The sequence below is a fragment of the Cygnus atratus genome, chromosome 6 (genome assembly GCF_013377495.2).
Source record: "Cygnus atratus isolate AKBS03 ecotype Queensland, Australia chromosome 6, CAtr_DNAZoo_HiC_assembly, whole genome shotgun sequence".
Lineage (NCBI taxonomy): Eukaryota > Metazoa > Chordata > Aves > Anseriformes > Anatidae > Cygnus > Cygnus atratus.
The window spans coordinates 23,565,568-23,586,543 of NC_066367.1; the positions used below are offsets into that span (position 1 = coordinate 23,565,568).

At 55.1% G+C, this 20,976-nt stretch overlaps 1 protein-coding gene across 1 annotated transcript in view; it reads right to left on the reverse strand.

Moving 5' to 3' along the window:
- Window positions 1–6,017: 6,017 nt before the first annotated feature.
- The window catches only part of SLC4A3 (solute carrier family 4 member 3), a 34,857-nt gene continuing 19,898 nt past the window's right edge, over window positions 6,018–20,976 (reverse strand). The window contains exons 9-23 of the mRNA XM_035568692.2: window positions 20,816–20,951; window positions 20,450–20,624; window positions 19,993–20,089; window positions 18,011–18,195; window positions 15,685–15,898; window positions 15,154–15,375; window positions 14,584–14,732; window positions 13,360–13,554; window positions 13,012–13,218; window positions 12,191–12,280; window positions 10,433–10,599; window positions 9,775–10,028; window positions 9,291–9,460; window positions 8,656–8,829; window positions 6,018–7,897 (exon numbers count right to left, since the gene is read on the reverse strand). Coding sequence (XP_035424585.1) covers window positions 7,820–7,897; window positions 8,656–8,829; window positions 9,291–9,460; window positions 9,775–10,028; window positions 10,433–10,599; window positions 12,191–12,280; window positions 13,012–13,218; window positions 13,360–13,554; window positions 14,584–14,732; window positions 15,154–15,375; window positions 15,685–15,898; window positions 18,011–18,195; window positions 19,993–20,089; window positions 20,450–20,624; window positions 20,816–20,951 — 2,513 coding nt within the window. The 3' untranslated portion in view covers window positions 6,018–7,819. The remainder of the gene's footprint in view (window positions 7,898–8,655; window positions 8,830–9,290; window positions 9,461–9,774; window positions 10,029–10,432; window positions 10,600–12,190; window positions 12,281–13,011; window positions 13,219–13,359; window positions 13,555–14,583; window positions 14,733–15,153; window positions 15,376–15,684; window positions 15,899–18,010; window positions 18,196–19,992; window positions 20,090–20,449; window positions 20,625–20,815; window positions 20,952–20,976) is intronic.

Genomic DNA, 20,976 nt, shown 5'->3' on the forward strand with positions numbered 1-20,976 from the left:
CGTGCCAAGGGAGATGGGCAATGAAGGACAGTGAGGTGGGCAAGGAACCCACCTTTTAAAAGAGAAGATTTTTTGGTATTAACCACTGTCTGAGTGACATGTGAAGAAGGATAAAAATGGTGGCTCAGCCTGGTCCTCAGAACAAAATCGCTTTCCAAACTGCCCAGGCCATAAATGTCAGGTTCTCCGAAGGCAGCAGCAGTAACTGGTGCTGTGAACCCGGTGTTTCATCTGCCTGGTGGGAAAGGTTTCAAGAATCTTGATGAGAAACTCATGCCTGATATCTGCTCCTTTCAGTTACAGGATTAAATCGGTAGCCCTACATCCCTACGGCTCACCTGGGACATCTGCACAGCCTCCTAACTCTCCCTAGGTGCTGCTCGCCAGGGAGGGGTGGATGCGACCACCTGCAGCGCTTCGATGGGCACCCACACGCCAACTCATCGCCGACCCCTGGCCACATGCAGGGGCAGCGTGGGGTGATGGGGCGATGGCAGGCTCCCTGCAGCCACCACGGCCTGGTGCACAGCGCGGGGCTGGGGAGCTGCAGCGGCAGAGCCCCGCACCCAGCCGCGGAGGCAGCAGCCCGTGAGTCAGCTTCCTGCTGGGCTCCGCACCGAGGGGAGCTGGCGGGAGGCTGGCAGGAACAAGCGGAGGCAGGAATTCCTCCTGGACACCAGACAATTTCCCAGTTTCCTCTGCCACGGGTCTGGCACACGGCTGGGGGCAGGCAGGCCGGCGTGGCCCCGCCGTGGGCAGTGAGCATCTGCTGGGCTCGCTGTCCCGCATCCTGCCAGGGGACAGCTGTGACACTGTGGTCGTGGGTGCCACCTCCCCGGTGGCTCCTTGGAGTTGTGCTGGCACAGAGGTGCATCATCGCTGTTGCAGCCCTGCTGCTTTGTCAGGGCATCCCCCCCCTTGCCAAAAACCCAGGAGAGGCTTCTCCGAAGTGGGGGGGGACTACTGAGAAGCAGCAGCCAAAAATCAACCTCATCCCCTTGCAAGAAGGTGACACAGAGCAGCGCGCACGCTGTCCCTGCAGCCCTGGCCTCCTCCCAGCTCTGCTTTCACAGTCATTTGAAAAATGACTTAAAAGATGACTCCTGCAAATGGCACTTCCCCCTCCTCCCTCTACCCCTGCTCACAAGCCAGCCCTGTCCCCAGCAAGGTGAGGCTGGTGGCAATCAAGGCTGCACCAAAGCTCTTGCTGCCCGGGGCTGCGCTGGGGCTGTGCAGCAGGAATTAGCCCGGGCTCCCTGGGGACAGGATCATGTTCGTGCCAGATGTGTCCCTGCTCCAGAGGAATGTGATTAAGGCCACCTGGAGAGGCTCTCACAGGGCGACATCCAGCACTGCGGCACCTGCTTCCCCTGAGAGCACGTGTGAGCAGGACAGCAGGAGATGTGCCCCCCTGCAAGGGGGGGCAGCTCAGGGCAGGCATCCTTTGTCCATCCTGGGCACCCATCTCACTGCAGCCGCTGATGGCAGCACACCCATCTCTGCCTTTGTGTACCGCAGAGCTCAGGACCAGTGTGGCTGCACCCTTGTTTGTTTGACTGCGGAGGAAAGAGCCCTGCAGTGCTGCCCCTTCTCCACAGGTGAGAAACGCAGGACGCCTTCTGCATTGTCGGTCTGGGTGCAGGAACAGAGAGCTGGAGCAGAGGGCAGATATTGGGAATGGCCACCCCACTGTTACTGGTGCCTTGGCCCCTGGGGCATCTTCCCTGGGGGCATCTCTGAGCAGCTTCCTGGGGCCAGCATTAGCTGTGACTCTCCTGGCCCCACGTGTGCTGTGTTGTGCTGGACAGACCAAATCCGTAAGCAGGAATCTCCAGCTTCCCCCGCAGACAGGGGTCCTGCCCTTCCCGTGCTTGCCCTGTCTGAGGGTCCCTACCACACCTCTCGTTGTGCTGGTGCAGGTCTGCCTGGGGCCAAAGCATACTCACTTGTGGCTTCTACAGCTGGGTCATGAGAAATGCAGCCCTGGCGGCGAGATCATGGAATAAAGGAGCTGCGCTGCACAAGGCTGTAATTACAGTCGGAACATGCGGGGATGAGGCCAGCCAAGCACATCCACCTAATTTCCTCTCCTATTAAGCCTGCCCTGCTTTTGTTTGACCCAGGCCCAGCCTTGCTGCTAATGGCGTGTTGCTGCGGAGGTCACAGCTGGCTCTGTAACAGCCTTGCAGACTCTGCTTAACTGCGCGTGCGAGCAGGGCTCTGCTCGCAGATACCATTACTGCGGGGTTCGTGCTTCAGAAAGTGTGTCAGCCAGCTGCCGTGCAGCAGTTTCACAGGCGAGGCCATTCTACCAGGCACGAGCAGCTCTGTCTTTGTCTCCGGCTGCGCGATGAACCCAGGCAGGCAAGCAGGGAGGTTACGTGGTGTCATGTCATCACCCCTGGCAGCCGCTGAGGTCTGCTGGTAGCCTGCGCTCAGGACATTTCCTCTTCCTGATCTCTCCTGTGCGGCCTCAGCCTGCAAAATCAGTCCTGGTTCCCCTCCCTGCGTGCTCCCTGGCATGCCGGCTCCATCCTCCTCCTCCCAGGCTGGGACGAGAGCCTGCCGCAGGTCCCCCCTCGGCCAAGACCATGTGAGGGAGAGGGGCTGGAGGCAGCAGCATCCCTCCCCTGCAGCCATGGGGCAATGCCCGCGGGGACAGCAGCCAGCTCTGGGGAAGGCCAGGGACAGGTCCGAGCCTGCCGTTCCCATGGGGAGGCAGGTTTGTGGCCGTGCCCACGAGGGCAGGTGCCTCCCGGCTCAGCCCTTTCTCCTCTCCTCGGAGCCTGTCCTGGGGCTGGTGAGTCCATTTTTTTGGTGGATGGAGGGCAGAAAGGGGGCAGAGCGGGGGGCTGGCACTGTGACAGGGATGTGTGGGGTCCAGGTGAACTGTGATATGCTTTTTGTGTTTTTTTCAATTTACATTTATGAAGTTTGAGGGACTGAGAAGCAGACACAACAGCCCAGGCAAGGACCTACAGAGATACAGGGGGAAGGGGAAACTTTGCCAGTGGCATTGGCTCCCGGCTTTGCCATGGGGCTGGTCTTGACCAGCAATTTCCCAACAGCACGGCTGTGTGATGGTGCCAATGTTATCTCCTAACAGAGATGTGTCAGCCCCTCCTGGCTGTGGAGAGTAAAAATAGCTGGAGAAGAGAGCTCAAGCGTATTGAACCCAGCTGGCAGAAACAGAAACCCAAATAGTTTGCCTAAACACACAAGGGTTTAAAATAATTCAGGTGATAATTTTGGGAGTGGACTTCCTATTTTTAGGATTTCTCCAGACAGACAAGGGTGGGTGCTAGCTTCTGTAAAGATAAACCTCTCAGACAGCAGAGGTGGGAGAAGCTGGCAGTCAGAGTGCGGCCCTGGTCCGGCAGCACCAAGCCCCTGCCAGGGAGCAGGACACTTGCACATCCCAGCGCATCCCCCAGGGCTGGGCCGGGGCAGTCCCTTGGCTCCTCTCCTGCACTACACGGGCATTCGGTGGTGTGGCAAAATAACCCTACTGGTTATGGCAGCACCCAGCAGCCTCCTGCGCTGGTCCTGCGAAGTGGGGGTACCCCCTGAGCTCACCCCTTGCAGCTCCTGCGTGTCCTTCCACCCCACCCCATCCCCATGAGCCTCCTCCCCACCCACCTGCTGTCTCTTCCCCAGCAGAGCAATCCGCGGGGCTCAGGACCACGCAGGTGAGCTCCGATCCCAGCTGCCTCCCCTCTGCCCATGGAGGCCCTCTACGCTGCCCTGGAAGGCGAGATTGACACCTTCATGGGCCACGTGCAGCAGTGCCGGCAGGACTTCGACCTGCGCACCCTGTACGATGTGCTGCTGCTGGTGCTGCCGCGGAGCCCCTCGGGGCAGGTGGAGAGCTGGGAGCACCTGGAGAGGCTCGCCGAGCGCCAGCCCGGCTCGCCGAGCCCTGACGTAGCTGGATACGTGGGCTGGCTGGCCTCCTACCTGCAGCACCTGCGGGCGCTGAAGGAGAGGTTTGACGCCAGGGTGGTGTTCCCGCTGTGCGAGAACTTGTACGTGCACGAGGACTCGCGCCCCTCGGCCTCCATCCCGCGCCTGGCCACGCACCTCTTCGCCCGCCGCCGGAGCTGGGCACTGCTGCTGCGGGGGGGACCTGTCCATGAACAGACCTTCAGCCCCCGCAGCCTGCACGACCTGCACGGCTTCACCAACACAGGGCCTGTCTTGCAGGTCTTGAGGCTGGTGCCTGACATTTTTCACCAGAGCTTGGCCACAGCAGAGCTCGCCCGGCGCTGGGTCTGTGTCCACCAGAGCCGGTACAGCCTCTCCCCGCCACTGGCTCCAGGCTCTGTGCAGCCCCCGACTTGCAGCAGGACCCCCCAGCCACCCAGCCCTGCTGGCTTGACACAATTTTGGGGAGCGGGGAGCAGTGCCGGGGTGCTGCGAGCCCAGCTGCAGGAGAGCCAGGAGGAGCTGCTGGCCCTGCTGCCCCGCGCGCAGCGGGCGGCCGCCCTGCGTGCCCAGATCCGCAGTGTCACCCGGCGCATCCGCGCCCTGCGCCTGCAGCAGCAGTGCGAGGGGATGGGGATGGCGATGGAGCCCCAGGATGTGGGACCCGGGGGCTGCCCGCGCCATGCTGCCCTGCTGGAGGAGCTGCAGAAGCGCCTGGAGCTGGAGGAGTACCACCGCAGCATCCTGGAGGCCGACTGGCTGCTGGAGCTGGAGGTCAGGCCCATCCTCGTCCGCAGGATCGATGCGGTAAGCGGTGCGGGCTGTCTCTGCAGGCACTCCTTGTCCCAGGGTGACAGCAGGGGCACTGCCACATGCAGGGGCTTGGGGAGATGCACAGAAAGGGCTGGACATCCATCTGGGGGGAGGAAGGACCTCTGCAGAGCTGAGGAAGGCCCTCTGCAGAGCTGAGGAAGGCGGCGGGGAGCATGCAGGTGGAGCAGCCTGCAGGCAGAGCTCATGAACGCTCCTGTCCAGGCTGCATCTGACCACGCTGCACATGCTGTAGCTGGGCACTCATACTGCCTCCCTCCTCTTCTGCAGGTTCAGCAGCGCTGCTGGGACCTGGAGAGGGTGCTGCGGGGCCAGGCGCTGGCTGTCCCGCTGCGGGGCCCGCCCAGGAGCAGGACAGCCACCACCCCTGCGCCTGGGCAAGCTCAGCCCTCTGCCATGAGCCCCACGCCAGCGGCCAAACCCAGCCCCAGCAAGAACCAGCGACCCTGACTGCGGGAAGTGGGGGCCACCTCCTGCCCCCCAGAGCAGCACCAGCACCTGCCCCAGGCTGAGCGTGGCTGGAGGACGTCTGACCCAGTGCTGCACGGGCCGTGGCTTCCCTGTGGCAGAAGCAGCCAGCAGCTCGGGGAGATGCGGAATAGTGCTGGGTCAGGCCTGTCTGTCTGCCTGGTTTGGCTCCCGTCTGAGAAGAAAACGTGGAGGGAACGTGTATTTATTGAGATGTTTCCTCTGAACTCAACCCGTGACCCCACCGTTCAGCATGTGCCTACAGGCTGGGTAAAGAAACAGGCACGTGTGCGGCTGAGCGTGCAGGCACACGCATGTACAGATACACACAGGCACGAGTGCACATTCCTGGTTAAATACAGGGCTCTTGACCGCTGTTTCCAGCGGCCAGCATGAGGTCTCCAACTCCGCCAGCGTGGTTTCCTGCAGTAACCAGCCCACTTGGTGACGGTGGAGAGCCTACCCCTGTGCGGGTGGTGGTTTGATACCCCCTGCTCCAGCCAGGCTTGTTCCCTCACTGCCTGCTGTTGCAGGCAAGAAACAATTTTTTTGTTGGGGAATTTCGATCAATTTTATCTATCCCCAGTTACCAAACTTTTAGTTACTGATTCTGGTGGTAAAGAAAAATGACAAATAAACAAATGGTTAGGGAAAAGATGCCCCTGCTTCCTGCTCTCCAGCCCCTTGCCCCTCTTTGCTCGGTCCCAACCCACCCCTGCCATTACACCCTGCAGAGCTGCCCAGTTCATTTGGGAACAGAGCCAGACGTGGTTCCTGTGAAGAGTTTATTGGTGTAGCTGTTTCCACTACAGTCAGAGGAGTCACAACACGCAGCGACAACAGGCCTCCTACACTACACAGGGAGGACAGGACACACACGGCCACAGACACACGGAGACGCTCGTCTCTCCGCCCCGGGCTCTGCGGTGGGCCAGGCTGCGGGGCAGGAGCCTGCTGCTGGAAGGGTTTCCCTCTCTGGCAGGTATTTCTGCAGCCTCCTGGGGAGATGTGGGACCCTCCCGGCAGCGACACACCCACCTTCTCCTGCAGGAGCCATGCTGATAAACAGGAACCAGGGCAGTGGCTTATCCCAAATTTGATGGCCAGTCAATGTTGGAGGGAGAGGCTGGGCTGCCCATCTCCTTGGGCGCTACCCTCAGAGCTGCCCACGTTCCAGAGCTGCTAGCTGCAGCCAAGGTGGCCGCTACGTCTGCCTTGGCCCCAGGCAGCAAGGGCACTGTCAGTGGTGTCTAAGGCAGCTCTGAATGGAGGCTGGTGGTCCAGGAGACCCCAGGAGACTTCCCTGCCAAGAGGAAAGGTGGTCAGAGCTGCCCGGAGGTGACCAGGGGGGCGAGTGCTGGGCGTACTGAATGCTGCTCCTTCCCGGTCAGCGGGGACCCCTGGAGATGACAAGTCACCCCAGTATGTGAGCAGAAATGGGGCCGTGGGGTTCAGTGACTTCACTGCAGGGCTGCAGGGAGCCAGCCCTTGTGGATCACTGCGCAGGGAAAAACAGGGGAACCACACGACTGTTTTATGCTCCAGCACTAAATCTCTTGTATAGCTTCTTAAATGTGGTTTGTGCTCAAGGACAGGGAGCTGGGGATCTGGAACTGGAACATAACCCTGTGAGGAATTTTTACTCAGACCCCTGTAACCCTTTTAAATGTACAGAATGGCACAGGACTCCTTAGTCCCTGCAACAGGGCACACACCCAAGGCAGCCTGAAGGGTACCTGCTCATCTCCTCCCAGTGCTGTTTTCCTTTTGGGAAGAGTGTTGGGAAAGTTAGGAGGAAGTGATCAGCCTCCCGCATGCCAAACATGAGTGGAAACGAGTCCTGTGGGAGGGTGACCGGGCAGATGAAGGCCTAGAGGACAGGGCCTGCAGAGCACCCCTCATCTGCAAGACGTCAGGGCCCAGAAAGTGCCTGTCCCATTGGTGCGGGGGGAGCTGTGCTGGCCGGAGAAGAGCACTGGTCTCTCCTCACCTGTGTACTGGGGCACACACTGAGGGGTTGGTGGCAGAGCCTCCCAGGGAACCCCAGGCTCAGGAGGGTGCGTGGGATGGCAGTTTGGCTGTGAAGGCAGAGGGAGCAGGAGGAAGGCATCTGCCCCGCTGAGCATGGAGGCTGCTCTCATTGCCCAGCCTGCGAGGAGCCCGCTGGCCATCCGCCGGCCTGTCCCTGTGACTACTCGATGGTGCGTGGTGCTGTGACACCCAAGCTTCGTGGTAGTGGAGTGGGACACAGTGGTACCAGCTGGCATGGCTCCCCTTCACCGCCTGCAGACTGAACACAGGCTGCCTCCAGCAGGGACAGGGCAGCCCCCTGACCCACAGGCACTCTGGAACCACACTGCTTCAGGATGTGAGAGGCATCTCTCGGCCCACCAGGTCCAAAAAGAGAGAGACTCACAGCTTCTGCTGAGCGAGTGATGGGGCAGCAGGAGCCAGGGCTGCCTCCTGCGGGGCTATGGAACAGCCATTCGTTGGTCCAGGCAAGACTGCATGGCTCACGGCAAGTCTCCAGTTAGTCCTCGGGAGCGACAAGCAGGCGTGAGCAGCTGTCCCGTGAGTGGGGACGGCAGGCCCCAGCTCACACAGGCATGTGCAGCTCGTTGTACTCATCCCGGCCGTCCTCGTCAAAGTTTGGTTCCGCATCCTCTGAGTCCAACTGGGGAGAGACAGAGACAGGGCTTTGAGGGCCACAGCAGCCCCCAGCACGGGGCACACCTGGTGCTGAGGGAACAGCGTGCAGCGAGCCAGGCAGTTCTCTTCTCTGGGAAGAGCAAAGCTCTCGCTTCTTTCCCTCCCAAAAGGCCTGTCTTTTCTAACCTTCATGCCCACCCATGCTTCCCCAGCCCAATGCTATAAGCATTTTATTCTGACAGTGCCCGATCACTGGGGCTTTGGTCCAGCACAGAAGCTCCTGCCTCCTGCCCTGCCAGCAACACCCAGGCATGCAGCACTTCTGGGTGCTGCTCCAGGCCTCTCACCAAAGGGAACTCAGGAGTCTGACAGCACTCAAGGAGCTGCCAGCACCTAAGGTGCTGGCTCTGTGGTAAAGTGCTCCTCTGCCAAGCAGCTGCAGGCTCTGGTGTGTTGCTGGGCTGTCCCTGCTGCTGCCTCAGTGGGGAAATAGGGTCTCTCCTTGATGAAGTAGCCACAAATGAGGAGGAGAATGGAAAAGAAAGCCCTTACTGTGTGGCAGGATCCTCTGTTTCCTTACCCTAGGCTGCCCATCCATCCCATGTTCCATTCCCAGGGCTACAAGCTCTGAGGAAGCCACCTAACTGCTGTTGAACAAAGACCACCAGACAACAGCAGGGAAAGGCAAAGCTTTGCTGGCCAAGGATCTCCAAGCTAGCCAAGGATCTCCTCAACCCCACAACAGTGTTGCAAGCAAGAGTGCAAGGACAGTTATCTGCTTACGGCTTTGAGCTCCCTGTCATGGAAGAAGCGGGGCAGCACGAAGCGTCGCAACGGCACTGTCATGATCAGGACGAAGGGGAAGGCCAGGGACGCCACTGTCGATTTCACCACCCAAAGCAGCACAATGCAGGCCAGTTGGATGCAGGTGAAGAGATTCATTCTCCAGGTCTTTACCTAGGGAGGTAAATCCAGTCTGAGAACACATTATCCTCCCGCACAGGTTAACAAAGGCCCAACTGGCCAAACATAACCCTTTTGCATAGCACAGTACAGTAATGCAACGCTGTGCTGTGCATTCTACCTGCTTGTACACTACAGCAAGGCAGAACCCTGTAGCACGTCAGCATCCATGCAGCCTAGCAGCATATCCGTCAGTGTAGTGCCTCTACAGCCATTCAAGCAATGCCTTACCCCTGTGAACACTCTGTCCATCCAATATCCTGGCAACACACTTCTGTGTGCAGTCTGTCAGCACACTATCCTAGCATTGTATCACCTCCATGTGCATCCTGCACTACCTCTGGACACAACTTTGCAGCACACCACCCCTCGGGGGTCACCAAACTAAGCATCACTAGCATCCTCTCTCACCTGCCTCTTCTTTCTCTGCTCTCCTGTGGCCTGCCTTCGCTCACCTTAACAACATAGATGTGGTCAGGGTGGTGCTTGGATGGCATGAAGATCAGGAGCAGTCGCTCGTAGAGCTGGATGCCGGTGAGGGACGTAACCCCCATGTAGAGGAAGATGCCGAAGAGCACAGCCAGCGGGATCTGCCGCAGCATGTTCCCCATCACAATGGACAGGCCTGCAGAGACAGAGCTCAGGGCATGGCTCATCTCAGGCCAGCCCCTGCACACCCAGCCCTCTCCCACCTCCTCTCTATCTGTCCTGGGGTGCAAGGGTTCAGAGGGGTCTGGCTGGAGGGGTTGTGAAGAAGGGCTGATCATGGGGGGTTACCCAAGGTTTCCAGAGGGGAGCTGGTGTGACGGTAGGCAGGGGCAGTCCTGCAGCAAGTGGGCAAAAGTGCAAGCTGGTCTGTGGGGCAGGGACACAGCCAGGGTGAGATCTGAGTGGCCAGCCCTGACCCGCCCTCACTCCTTCCCCCAAGCAGAGGCTCACCGACGAGGGCAGCAATAAGCACTCCTGTCACACGCTGCTCCTTCACCTCCTCAATCTTGGGCTTCTCCCCTGGTGCAATGGCCTTGCTCATGACCGTCAGGGCATTGACATGGGTGACGGAGCGCACCGTTGCTGCAGTCAGCCAGGGCAGCCCAAAGAGGGCACAGAGCCCCCCCATAGTGCCAATGAGCAACAGGTCCAGGTGGAAGCCAGAGCCTTTCAGCAGCTTCCTCTCCTTTTTGCTCACAATCAGCCTGGGAGGAAAGAGAGTTTGTGTCAGCCAGGCACAACTTACGTACATCACAGGAAGTGTCCAGTGCCCATGGACAGCATCACAGCTGGGGACAACGATCATTCCCTGAACAGGGCACACGTGGGGACAACAAGGAGATGGCCAGGAGATGGCAGATGCCAACCTCAGATTAGAGGTTTTGTCCTGTGCTTGTCTGAGGCAGGTCTCCACCACACTGTATCCCAGGAGGAGAGCCACGAGACAATGGAAGAACCCAAGAAGGTGTGGTCTGAAACGGGCAGGGTCCTGCCCTTGCTATCCCACCGGGATGCGAGGTACACCCCCACACCAATGGCACCAGCACCCATCCCAGCCCTGCCTGCCTGGAGGTGAGCGATGGTTGGTGTTGGCAGGGGAAGTACTCACGTAGTGATCTGTGTCTCCATGAAGATAAGGATGAAGACCAGGAGGGCAGGGATGGCAGAGGCAAACATCATCCACAACGGAAAGGTCCCACTGCTGCCCATGGGGTGAATGAACCAACCACGCTTGTGAGGAGATGTGACTGACAGGCCAGACGGGACATTCAGCTTCTGGTGGTGTAGGCGCAAAACCGAGCAGTTATTCATCAATACACACATGCCCACAGCCTCACACTGGTCTAGCCTTGATCCTCCCGGACTCCCTGGTCTGAAGCTTCAGATTATAAAACAGCAACCCTGACCCAAGCTGGACTTTCTCATGGATAATCCCCTTCAGTGTAAAATATCCCATGTCCCCTGTTTCTAACAAGGGCCTCATTTCCTCTTTCAGCTACAAGAATTCACTTGGTTTTTGTCCAAAAGATCAACATCTTCCCTCAAGAACCTCGCCCCCATGTCAGGGCTTGCAGACCATGTTTAAAATGCTCCTTGACCTCTGCTTGGAGCAACCAAGTGCCCTGAACTGGTCACTCTTCTCTGAGGCGGTTTTCCAGACACTAAGCCTTTTCTGAGACATTTTTCAATATTGTTTTTGCACTGTGGACCCCAGAACTAGACACATTCTCTGGAAATGTCCTCACTCTTATCATGTTCAGTGGGAATATCATGTTTGTGCTCTCATCAGAGACCACACAGACTCCTATTTGTACATGGCCCCAGCCCTGCGTTCACTAGCATTCGAAGTCTTGGCTCTGCCCTGCTTTACAGCAGTTCTTGCTATCTGTCAGCATGAACACTGCAGTGAGAGTTTATGATTTGCATTTATGTTAATCAGCATAAGTATGAATAATATTTCTGGAATGCTTGTACTTGAGCTAAGCTGTGCAACTAAGTACTGTTTTCTCAGAAAGCCATGTACATATGCTGAGTTGATAGTGAAATGATAACGCTTCTGATATTAATTGTAGAAGTGTAGAACGGTATGAAAGGGATGTAACAAAGTGTATGATTTTACTAACATCTGATAAAACCAGATTTTACATTGAGATTTAAATGAAAAAGAATGCATTTGGAATCCATTAAGCCTTGGGCTGTCTTGATAGAGAGCTTGCATGCTGAACAGGAATTACCTTTCACCCTCTCCCTAGCATTAGTTGACAGAAATACCAAAACAAAAGGATAAAACTATGCATCTATTAAAAAGGGAGAAAAAAAGGAAACCAGAGAGATGGGTATGTTTGATAATACTTAAGTTTGTGCATAAACTAGGAAAGAGACCCCTGTGTTTGAGATAAAATGATCAAAACACTTAGTAGCCTATAGTCAAGGAGAGCATACACATGGAAGTACTAAAAACTTGATGGAGTATACCACTGAAAACACTCTATATGCCACCCCTTTTAGTGTGAATAAATTGTTTATGTCTTGTTGAGCGAAAATAAGTTTTTAGAGTTACAAACATGGGATTAACTGCACTGGTTCCCTCCGATCTTCTAAAACCTCCCCTACTAACCGCAGGAATATCAGAGGGGTATCAGGGGCACTCCGGTCCCTGTAGCTCTGGTCTCTGTCTCAGCAAGACCCTTGGAGCTTCCTTTCAGCGTGGGAGTAAGGACAAGGGGAGCGTCTCTGTTTGCTTTGCGCTGTTATGACTAACAAGGCAGGAAATATAAATCCCCAGTTGCACAAGAGCATGCTACGGTGTGGCACGGATCGCTGGCTGTGCTGAAGGAGGGGCTCCGAGGGCAACGCTGGCACCTACCTGCGTGTACGTGTCTGTGATGGTGTAATCCACCAGCACCATGACCAGGATTGAGATGGGGATCCCAAAGTCTCCGATGATCCGCCGAGCCTGCAGAACAAACACTCTCAGTGGCAAAGAGCACAGGCCGGCTCCTTATACCCACCTTGCTAGGGGGTACTCAGGGCAAAGCCAAGGGCCTGATGGGGCCAAGCGCTACTGCAAACCTGAGCACTGCTAACGAGCAGGATAAGGAGCCCAGCCCTGGCCCATTGGGCTGTGCATCCCACTGCCCATATAACACCCAGTCATCCAGCCATTCTGAAGTGATTCACTCAGCTAATTGCTCCAAGTGGCCTATTTTGATGGTGCTCCAGGTATTACACAGATGCCTTGTGTGTACAGATGTGAAAAGGGAAAAAATTGTAAGTTTTCTCTTACATTCTAGTTTAACAGACTTGTATCCAGCCAAAGGAGCTTTCCCTAGGCCCAGGGGACTTTTCAGAAAAGCTCACTGGAGCAGGACAGTGCAGATACCATCAACAGCCAACTCTCACCCACAGCCTAGGTCAGGCTACCATCCCTTCTGCATGGTATTTAAAGGACTGTTGGTGTTTCTTTGTCGGATAGCCCCTAATAGCACCAGCATCACATGGAGTAAAGCAACACTCCAGGGTGCAGTTGTGATCATATAGGGCTGGATAAGACACAAAGGGGACAGAGTACTGTGGTCATGTTCATTCAAACTTTCAACAAGCAAACACTCTGAAGGCTGCAGCAAGAAGCATTATTTGTTTGGCACGTCCCTTATCCCTAACGTCTGGGTCCCACAAACCTCTCACCTTTCCTCCTAAGAAACGGCTGTTCTTGAACTTGCGCATGAAGAAGGCAATGAAGAAGGTGCCCAGCATGAGGATGAGGGAGAGGAGAGCAGTGTTGGGCTGCATCCTGATTCCCAGTGACATCGCATCCGCAGAAAGCATGCTGGCATTCAGGCTGCTCTGCACGTTCGGTGGGTAAAACTTCAGCAGAGGATGTTCTGCAAACACCTGGGCAGGTGAGAGAAGCAGCAGGCACTGTCACAACAAGAAGGGGCAGGAGACACTGTCGCTGTTGGGGACAGGCATGTAGAAGGTGCTCGAATGGGGGCCTGAGAGACATGGCAGCCCATCTCCCCGGGGAAGGTTCACCTTGTACAGTTTGTAGAAGGTCTCGTAGATGAAGATGAGGGAGATGAGGAAAGCAAAGATTTCCTGGGTGAAGGGTGAGATGTAGCGCACCAAGAAGCTTCCCTCAGCTGCCACGATAATGAAGATGAAGACGATGAGCCACAAACCAATCCAGACTCTGCCTGTCAGATACTCAATGCCTTGTGTCTGGCAGAACTGAAATGGAAAGGGCAACGAGTTACTCACACCTCCTCAGGCTGTCTCCCTCATCTCCTCCCCATTAAGATCACAGACTCTCCTGGAAAAAGGCATCCTCATCTCCACAGGCAACCAACACAGAGACCGCGAATTCAAGGCTGGAATCACAGGTAAAGCTGCAGACCTTTCATTAACACCAGCCAGGTCACCCCAAGCAGGTGTACAGAGGTACACCTTTGTACACCATGACTGGGCAAAGCAAAACCAGTCAATGGAAAGTGAGGTTACAGAACAGAAGAGAAATCCCCACTGCGCAAGGGCATCACCAGCTCCAAACTCTTGACACCCCAAGATGAAAACCTAGCTGTAGGAAAAAACATGCTTTATACACCCTGACATGTCAGCAGCCAGAAAAAAAGAAGGATTAAACCCACTGTTTGGAGGTAAGGTGACACAAGGATGCTTTAACAGTGAAGAGATCAAGCTACTTGAGAAAAAAAAAACATGTCCATCCTGTCTGGCCAAGGTATCACTGCATGTACCCTTGGGCTCATCCTCAGAGGCACGAGTAACATGCATGGGACTTCCAAAATGGGTGACAGACTGAATGTTTTTGGGTTCCTATACAAGGAAATCTGGGTACGGATAACAGTTGTGAAACTGTCTTCAAAGGAAGCCTCAAGAACAAGGAAGTACTGTGGAGCAGTATTTTAGGAAGCAGCTACAAGTGCCCACTGGGCTGCAGCACAGGGCTGGGGGACAAAGCCTCCCTTCCAGTCAGCAGGTAAAGGAGTGCTGTCACCATTGTCACACCTCAACAGGGTCAGCCCATGGGACACAGCAACAGGAGACAGAAATCCCAGCAGTGTGACCTGGAAAGGGTCAGCATAGATAAGGCCAGCCCCAGCTGAACCGAGGACAGCCTGGTAGGAAGCAGGGTGTCCACAGTAACACAGTCCCTTGGGAGAGCTGAGAAATGCTGGCTGCCCTCTGTAGTGCATGGGCAGAGCGAATGGGTGCCAAGCATGGACACTGCTTCACAAGTACCTTGTAAAAAGCTTCTTCAAACACCAGCAGAGGCCCTGAGAAGCCAATGACCAGGAGTGGCTGGGCTCCAAGCAGGGAGAAGAGGATCCCTAAAACCGAGGTGGAGATTATCAGCTCGGAGACCCCCATAAGACCCTCAGTTTTCTCTCCTGGGAAAGAGAACAGCATGTAAGTGTTACAGACAGACACAGGCGCTGTCTCCATAGACAGGTAGTCTGTAGACTCCACGCAGAGGAGGCAGGTCCCTGTCCCACCAGTCAGAGGTCCCCTGCGCTGGGCAGGGAGTGCAGATGGAGACCAGGGAGCCTTGGGTGATGGCTCCCATTGCCTGCCTCCAGCCCTGGGCTCCTCTGGCTGGAACAGCACAGCCTGCCTGGAGAGCGCTCAGAGAGGGGCAGTGAGCCGAGGCTGGAGAGGCCGAGCAGCAGCAAGGGGACAAGGCAGCGGCCACAGCGCAGCACCGCTGCGCTCCCTCAGCAAGCGGCACCGAAGCCCACCCCAGCACAGCATCACACAGACACAGCCAGTGTTCCAGCGTGCAAAGAGCAGACCAGAAAGCAGGCCCATTACCTAGGAGTCCCCCGAAGGTGATGGCAGGAGAGAGAGCAGCAAAGTAGATGAAGAGAACGGCCGCGAGACACTGGCTGTGCAAGGCGTCTCTGATGTCACTGAGGTATTTGGGGTACCTGCGCTTTATGTCCCGAACCAGACCTCCAAAAAATATTCCAGTCCGCTTCAAAGGGTCGTCCTCAGCTTCCTCCTCCTCTTCCTCAGCTTTCACTTCACACAGCTCTGGAGGTGCATGGAGGGCAGGGCTTGAGCGAGGGAATTCAGGGCCACCCTTGGGCTGCCCCATGGAGACCTTTCTCCTGCAGTGCTAACCTGGTGGGCCCCCCAGGACTGCACATCCCACCGCCTCCAGCTGCCCCAGCCACTATCCTGCCTCCCCTTGGCCCCCCTCTCTGCTGCCCCCCACCAATGCTGCCCACTGCTGGAGCCAGGCCCCGCTCACCCCTCTGCCAGGCTCTGTGAGGGGAGGGCCCACTGGGGCACGGAGGGCACTAGGCACAAACTCTTTTGCCCAAATTTGAGTGGAGAGACCTTTGGCTTCCTGGACATCCCCCTCTTTCATGGACTTCTGCTCCCTCTCCTTCCTCTTCCTTAGCAGCAACTTCTGGAAGGTGGCAATGGATTTGAGCAAGTCTTTCCCCTCCACCTCTGACGGGGGGATGACAATGCTGCAGTCCAAGAACTCATTGATTGCGTTGAGGAGGTCTTGACGGTCATCTGCCATGTATGCAGCCTCATGGAAGTGCTGAGGGGGCAGAGAAAAGAAGAAAGGGAGAAGGCTTTGACCAAGACTGCACTCAGCTATCTACAGACTGGAATCACAATGCTTGCTGTGACCCTTCAGTAACATCCCAGTCCCTCCACCCACTATTGTTTCACTACTGCCACTCTGTGACCCACACTGCTGAATACGTTTTCCCACTGCTCCTTCACCTAATGCCACTTCCCTATATATCCCCCCTTCCCTATAAAACTGTCTCAGTGACCTCCTTGCTTTCCCCCCCCCGCCCAGGCCCCACGGCTGTAGCCCATCCCTGGTAGCTACGTGTTCCACCAGACCACAGGGCTCCCCTCCTGTGACCTCTCCATCAAACAACATCAGATCTGCACTTCCCAGCTATCATGGTGCCTCTTTCCCTAGCTTAGCTGCTTTACTTTGCCAGCCTGTGACAGTGTTTACTCCAGACCACTTGCTGTATTGAGCCAAATCCTCCTCCTTACAAGCTCTGTGTGCCATCTCTTAGTCCTGCAGGGCTCCAGTGCAGAGCCCAGCTCAGTAATATTTCAGAAGCCCCACACCACAGAGATGAAAGACGTCAGGTGTCCCCTGTCCCTGCAGCTCAAAATTAGGACTACGCAACAGATAATGTCCTTTCAGTCTGAACCTAGTTTTGAGGGACAATCTGGTGGAGTCCTAACATACTGCAGATAAAGTATGAACCAAGAAGCAGAGTGTGAGACATGTAAGTGAGGAGCAAGCATAAGAGACCCTTGGGAGACTTTGACATAAAGATATAAAATATGGGAGAGGAAGGCAAAATGGGAGTCTACAGCATGAGGGAAGCTGTGCAGGTGAAACCAGAGAGAAAAAAATGGAGATGCTCCTGACAGCAAGGACGAGATGACAAGGAAGGTCTCTGAGGAGACCATGAGGGGACAGCACTACTACAGGTAGTAGGGGAGCTGGCTGGCAACTGGGCAGAAGTGCTGCATTGCCTCCTGAATATCGCTGCAGTGAAAGGGCTAGAAGAAGATGAACAAGTGAGCAGCCTGTCTGTAAAGCAGGTAGGCGACAGCTAAGGTCTCTGCAGTACACAGACTCCCTGGAGCCACAGCTTCCAGCTGTAAATGATACCGTTCTCTCTTCACGGCGCCAGCCACCAAGAAACCTTGCTACAGCCTCAGCTGCAGCAGCTGACTCCCCTGCTCCAGCAACAGAGCAGCAGGGCTCAGATGAGGAGATCAGCCTACAAACACAGCATTGAAGCTGGAATATGGCAGCTCACCTCTTCTGGCTCTAAGCGTGGTCTCAGCTGACTCCTGGGGAGGGATTTTTCAGCTGGGGGCCCTTGTTGCCCACAACCCACCTGCTCTGAGTGGACCTTTCAGTCCCCATTTCAGGGAGAGGTCTGCACTGATGCCAGGAATGGCAGTTTGTTATTTGGTTAAAGTTGCATGGCACCAGCCAGAAAGACCCTGTGAACCTCTGATTCTCCTGTCTTGGATGTATGCAGCAGGTGCTCAGATTATCTTTTCTTTGTCTTTAATTCCTTACCAGGATAATAAATTTCAGTTTCCTGCCATCTAGCCAGATGGGGAACTTCTAGCCGTGTCTGTGCCTGGCAGAAAAACCTTTCCGCCTCCTCATCTCTCCTGCATTGATGTGCTCCTCTGCACGGACGCCGCAGCCATGGGACTTAGAAAGCTTTGGCAAAACTCTTGATGAATAGTTCCCAGGCACTGCTAGGCCTTCTTTTCAGTGTCGCCTGGGCCAGATGTCATGGTCACATACACCACTCAGCCTCCCCTCCTCTGTTTGTGAAACGTGAACTGAACACAACTCTTCTAACCTTGGGCAGCCCTTTGCTCCTGCTTTTATGTATACCCCCCTTTCTTCACCTCCCAGCCTCGCACGCTCTGTCCCAGCCAAACATCTACCCTACTCTTCCCTCTGTACTGGAGCATCCTACCTTGGTTTAGCCAGGCTGCTCTTAAAAATGCTAGCTGCTCAGGCCTGTCTTTCCCACCCGGGCCTTTGCACAGCATCTCAGCAGCACTCCTGTCCCAGGACTGACTTCTGAGGAACTACTGAAGCTCCCTTGCATTGTGTCAGCGTTGCCGCTGGTCAGCTCCTCACCTTGTCAGACATGAGGGTGGAGATCGACCGGCCAATTTCATGGTAATCCATGTTGGCCTGGCTCGGTCCCAGCAGCACAAAGATGAATCTGACAGGGATTGGGACCTCCAAGACAGATTCCAGGAAGACGGCCTCATTTAGTCGGACAAAGGCCATAGTTGGCTGCTCCAGGAACTGCACACAACCTACCAGGAGGCAATGTTTTGAGCACAGTTAATCATTGGGGTGAGCTGTACTGGGCTGCCTTGAACAGTGGAAACAGCAATGTAGGAGGTTCCCACGAGTCCTGTAGCCCCGTACTTGTTTCCAGACCACTGAAAGGACACCAAGCTTCATGCTGAGGACTGCTCAAAGTCCCTTGTTCACTGACCGTTCCCCAGCAATGCTACTTACTCTTTTTAGCTCTCCCAGTTAGCACATACTCAATCTCTTACACATGGGCTCTACTTACATTATAAGGGGCTGATTTTAAATCAGAAGGTTGTTTTCCACTAAGCCGCTGCCTTATGGAAGGAAGCCTCTTACATGTTGCCAGTTAGTTTTATCACACAAACTTCTAATTTCATCAAAGAATGAAATCAGGTTTGCTTGACATGACCTATTTCCCATAAACCTCACTGCTTGGCAATAATTACATTCTTATCCTTTAGCTCTTTATTAATTGAATCCCATATTAGTTCTGCCATTATTTTGGCCGAGAGGGACGTCAGGTTAAACAACCTATAGGTACTGGATCACTGTACTTTGTTTCTTGAGCACTGACACCGTTAGCTTTATTCTGTTTTTCTCATGTGTTCCCTGCATTCCTAGACCTTTTTCGGATGAAAAATGAGCCAGTTCTCTAAAGACTCATAGGTACAAATTACAGTTTGTTTGACGATGTCCGCATCTCATGAATGTGTTTGGCAGCCTTCTCAGTACCTAACAGATTGGGAAGCAGTCCCGCATCCTCCAGCATACCAGCCGCTTCCTTCTGATACTGAACACAAATGTTTATTGAGTACTTTTATTTCTCTGGCATTATTACTGATCTTTCTGCCATCTGCGTCCAGCAAAGAGCTGTGTTCTGTGTTAGACTTGCAAATCTGGGCCATCTCAACAGCCGTGAGAATCCCAAGATACAGAAATGACCAGTGTGTAGTTATCTGAGTATTCAAAGTGCATTTATCAAATGGATCTGGCCTCATCATGGTTTAGCATCAGCTTGGTTAAGCAGCCAAATCTCTTTGCCCAAGTTTTCTATCTCCTAGACAGGCAATGACATTTACTTTGCTCGTAGCATAGTTCTGTTTGCTCAGATGTTAATGCCAGCAAAGTGCTGAAGAGGACTTCTCTTGTGGTCAGAAGGCACTAAACGCACTGATGCTCGAGGCTGCCTGCCCACAGCCCTCAATTGTATAGAGAAATATCTCTAGGCAGTGACATGGCAGATACCAGAGGCCTTGCCAGCTGCTGGGCCCTGCTCCCAAAAACTCCAAGCTCCTTGGCACACACAGCCAACAACCAAAACTAGCCGGGGGCAGGACCTAGGTGCTGGCAAGGTGTAATGGGCTAGCCAGGCTGGGGGCAGCAATGGTCAGAGAACAACACAAGACCCTACAGCAGTGCTGGCAATCAGTCCCTTGGGCACCGTTTATCCACTTCTGAGCTGCAAAATGGGATGTTTTGGTGAGGTGGCTAAACTTTCTCCTCTAAGCTGGGCACCAGTCCCCGACAGCAGAGTCTATCAACCTCTTCACGTTCAGTACTTCTTAATTTTAGAAAAAAACTACCCAGTCACCCTTTACATTTACTACTGACAAACAAAATGTGCATTATCTCTACAGAAGAGAGCATACAAGGCTCCCTTCTCACTTAAACTTTGGGAACATGTACTAGATGTCTAAATACACCTCAGGAGGGAGAACACCCACAGCTGGGCCCACATCAGGATCTGAACTGGTCTCTTTTGGTGTCAGGGGAGTCCACTTGTTGCCTCTTACCCACGAGGACCACTGTGGCCTCTGCATCTTCAGGAATCTTCTCCATCAGCTTCAGGTATTTACGGTGCCCCTCAGAGTTATGGAGATGTAGGTTTTTCTGCCAGGGGAGAACACAAACAAGTAAGTACTGTGCCCTTGTGCCTTGGTTTCCCTACACTAGTAAGGCATCCTTGCAGTGAAAGGTCATCCTGCAAACACCAGGGCTGTTGCTGCCATCGCAAGCTCCAGCAGACATTCACATGCAGCGTGAGGCTATAATTAGGTCCCAAAATCATAACGCAGTGACCTGATTTCCAGCACTCCAGGTGATCTAGGGGAGCTCAGCCCTTGCAATGATGAGGCATCCCGTGACGGAGCCCAGAAGTGGGCATCAAGAGTTGCTGTGTGCCATCACAGGCCAAAGGGTGACCTTAGGGTGTGTTTGGAAAAGACTGGTAACCCCTCACATCGCTCTTACCTCTTTGCACTCGGTCTCGTGGGCCTTGGGGTCAGCCATCTCTATGCGCTCCTCCCCCATGAGGGGCACGCAGGTGTCCGTGGTGTGGTTGTGGTGGTGGTTCCCCACAATGGAGTTCATGCTGGAGCTGGAGTGGTTCCTTGGAAAGAAGCCCTCTTTCTCATCATTTGGATGGCTGGGAGATGGAGTGGCACAGCCTCATTTTCTTGCTCTAGATAGTCTCCCTGCCCTATCCCACCACCTGCCCCACCATGGCAGTGATGCAGTTATCTGAGGTACAGCCAGATCCTTGCCAGCCTCCCTTGCTGCCTGGGGCTTGCAGATAAGCCTTGAGCCTCCCGCAGCCCCTGTCTGTGTCTCACCCACCTGTGCTTGAGCAGCAGGGCACGCAGCACGTTGGCTCGGTCCTCCGCTCTGATCTGGTCAGAAATGATCATGGTCTCCACCATGAGGTGAGCGATGCCAGGCAGTGTGGTCTGCTCCAGGTCGAGAAGGACGGCGCCTGCCAGCAGGAGGGGAAGAGCCCT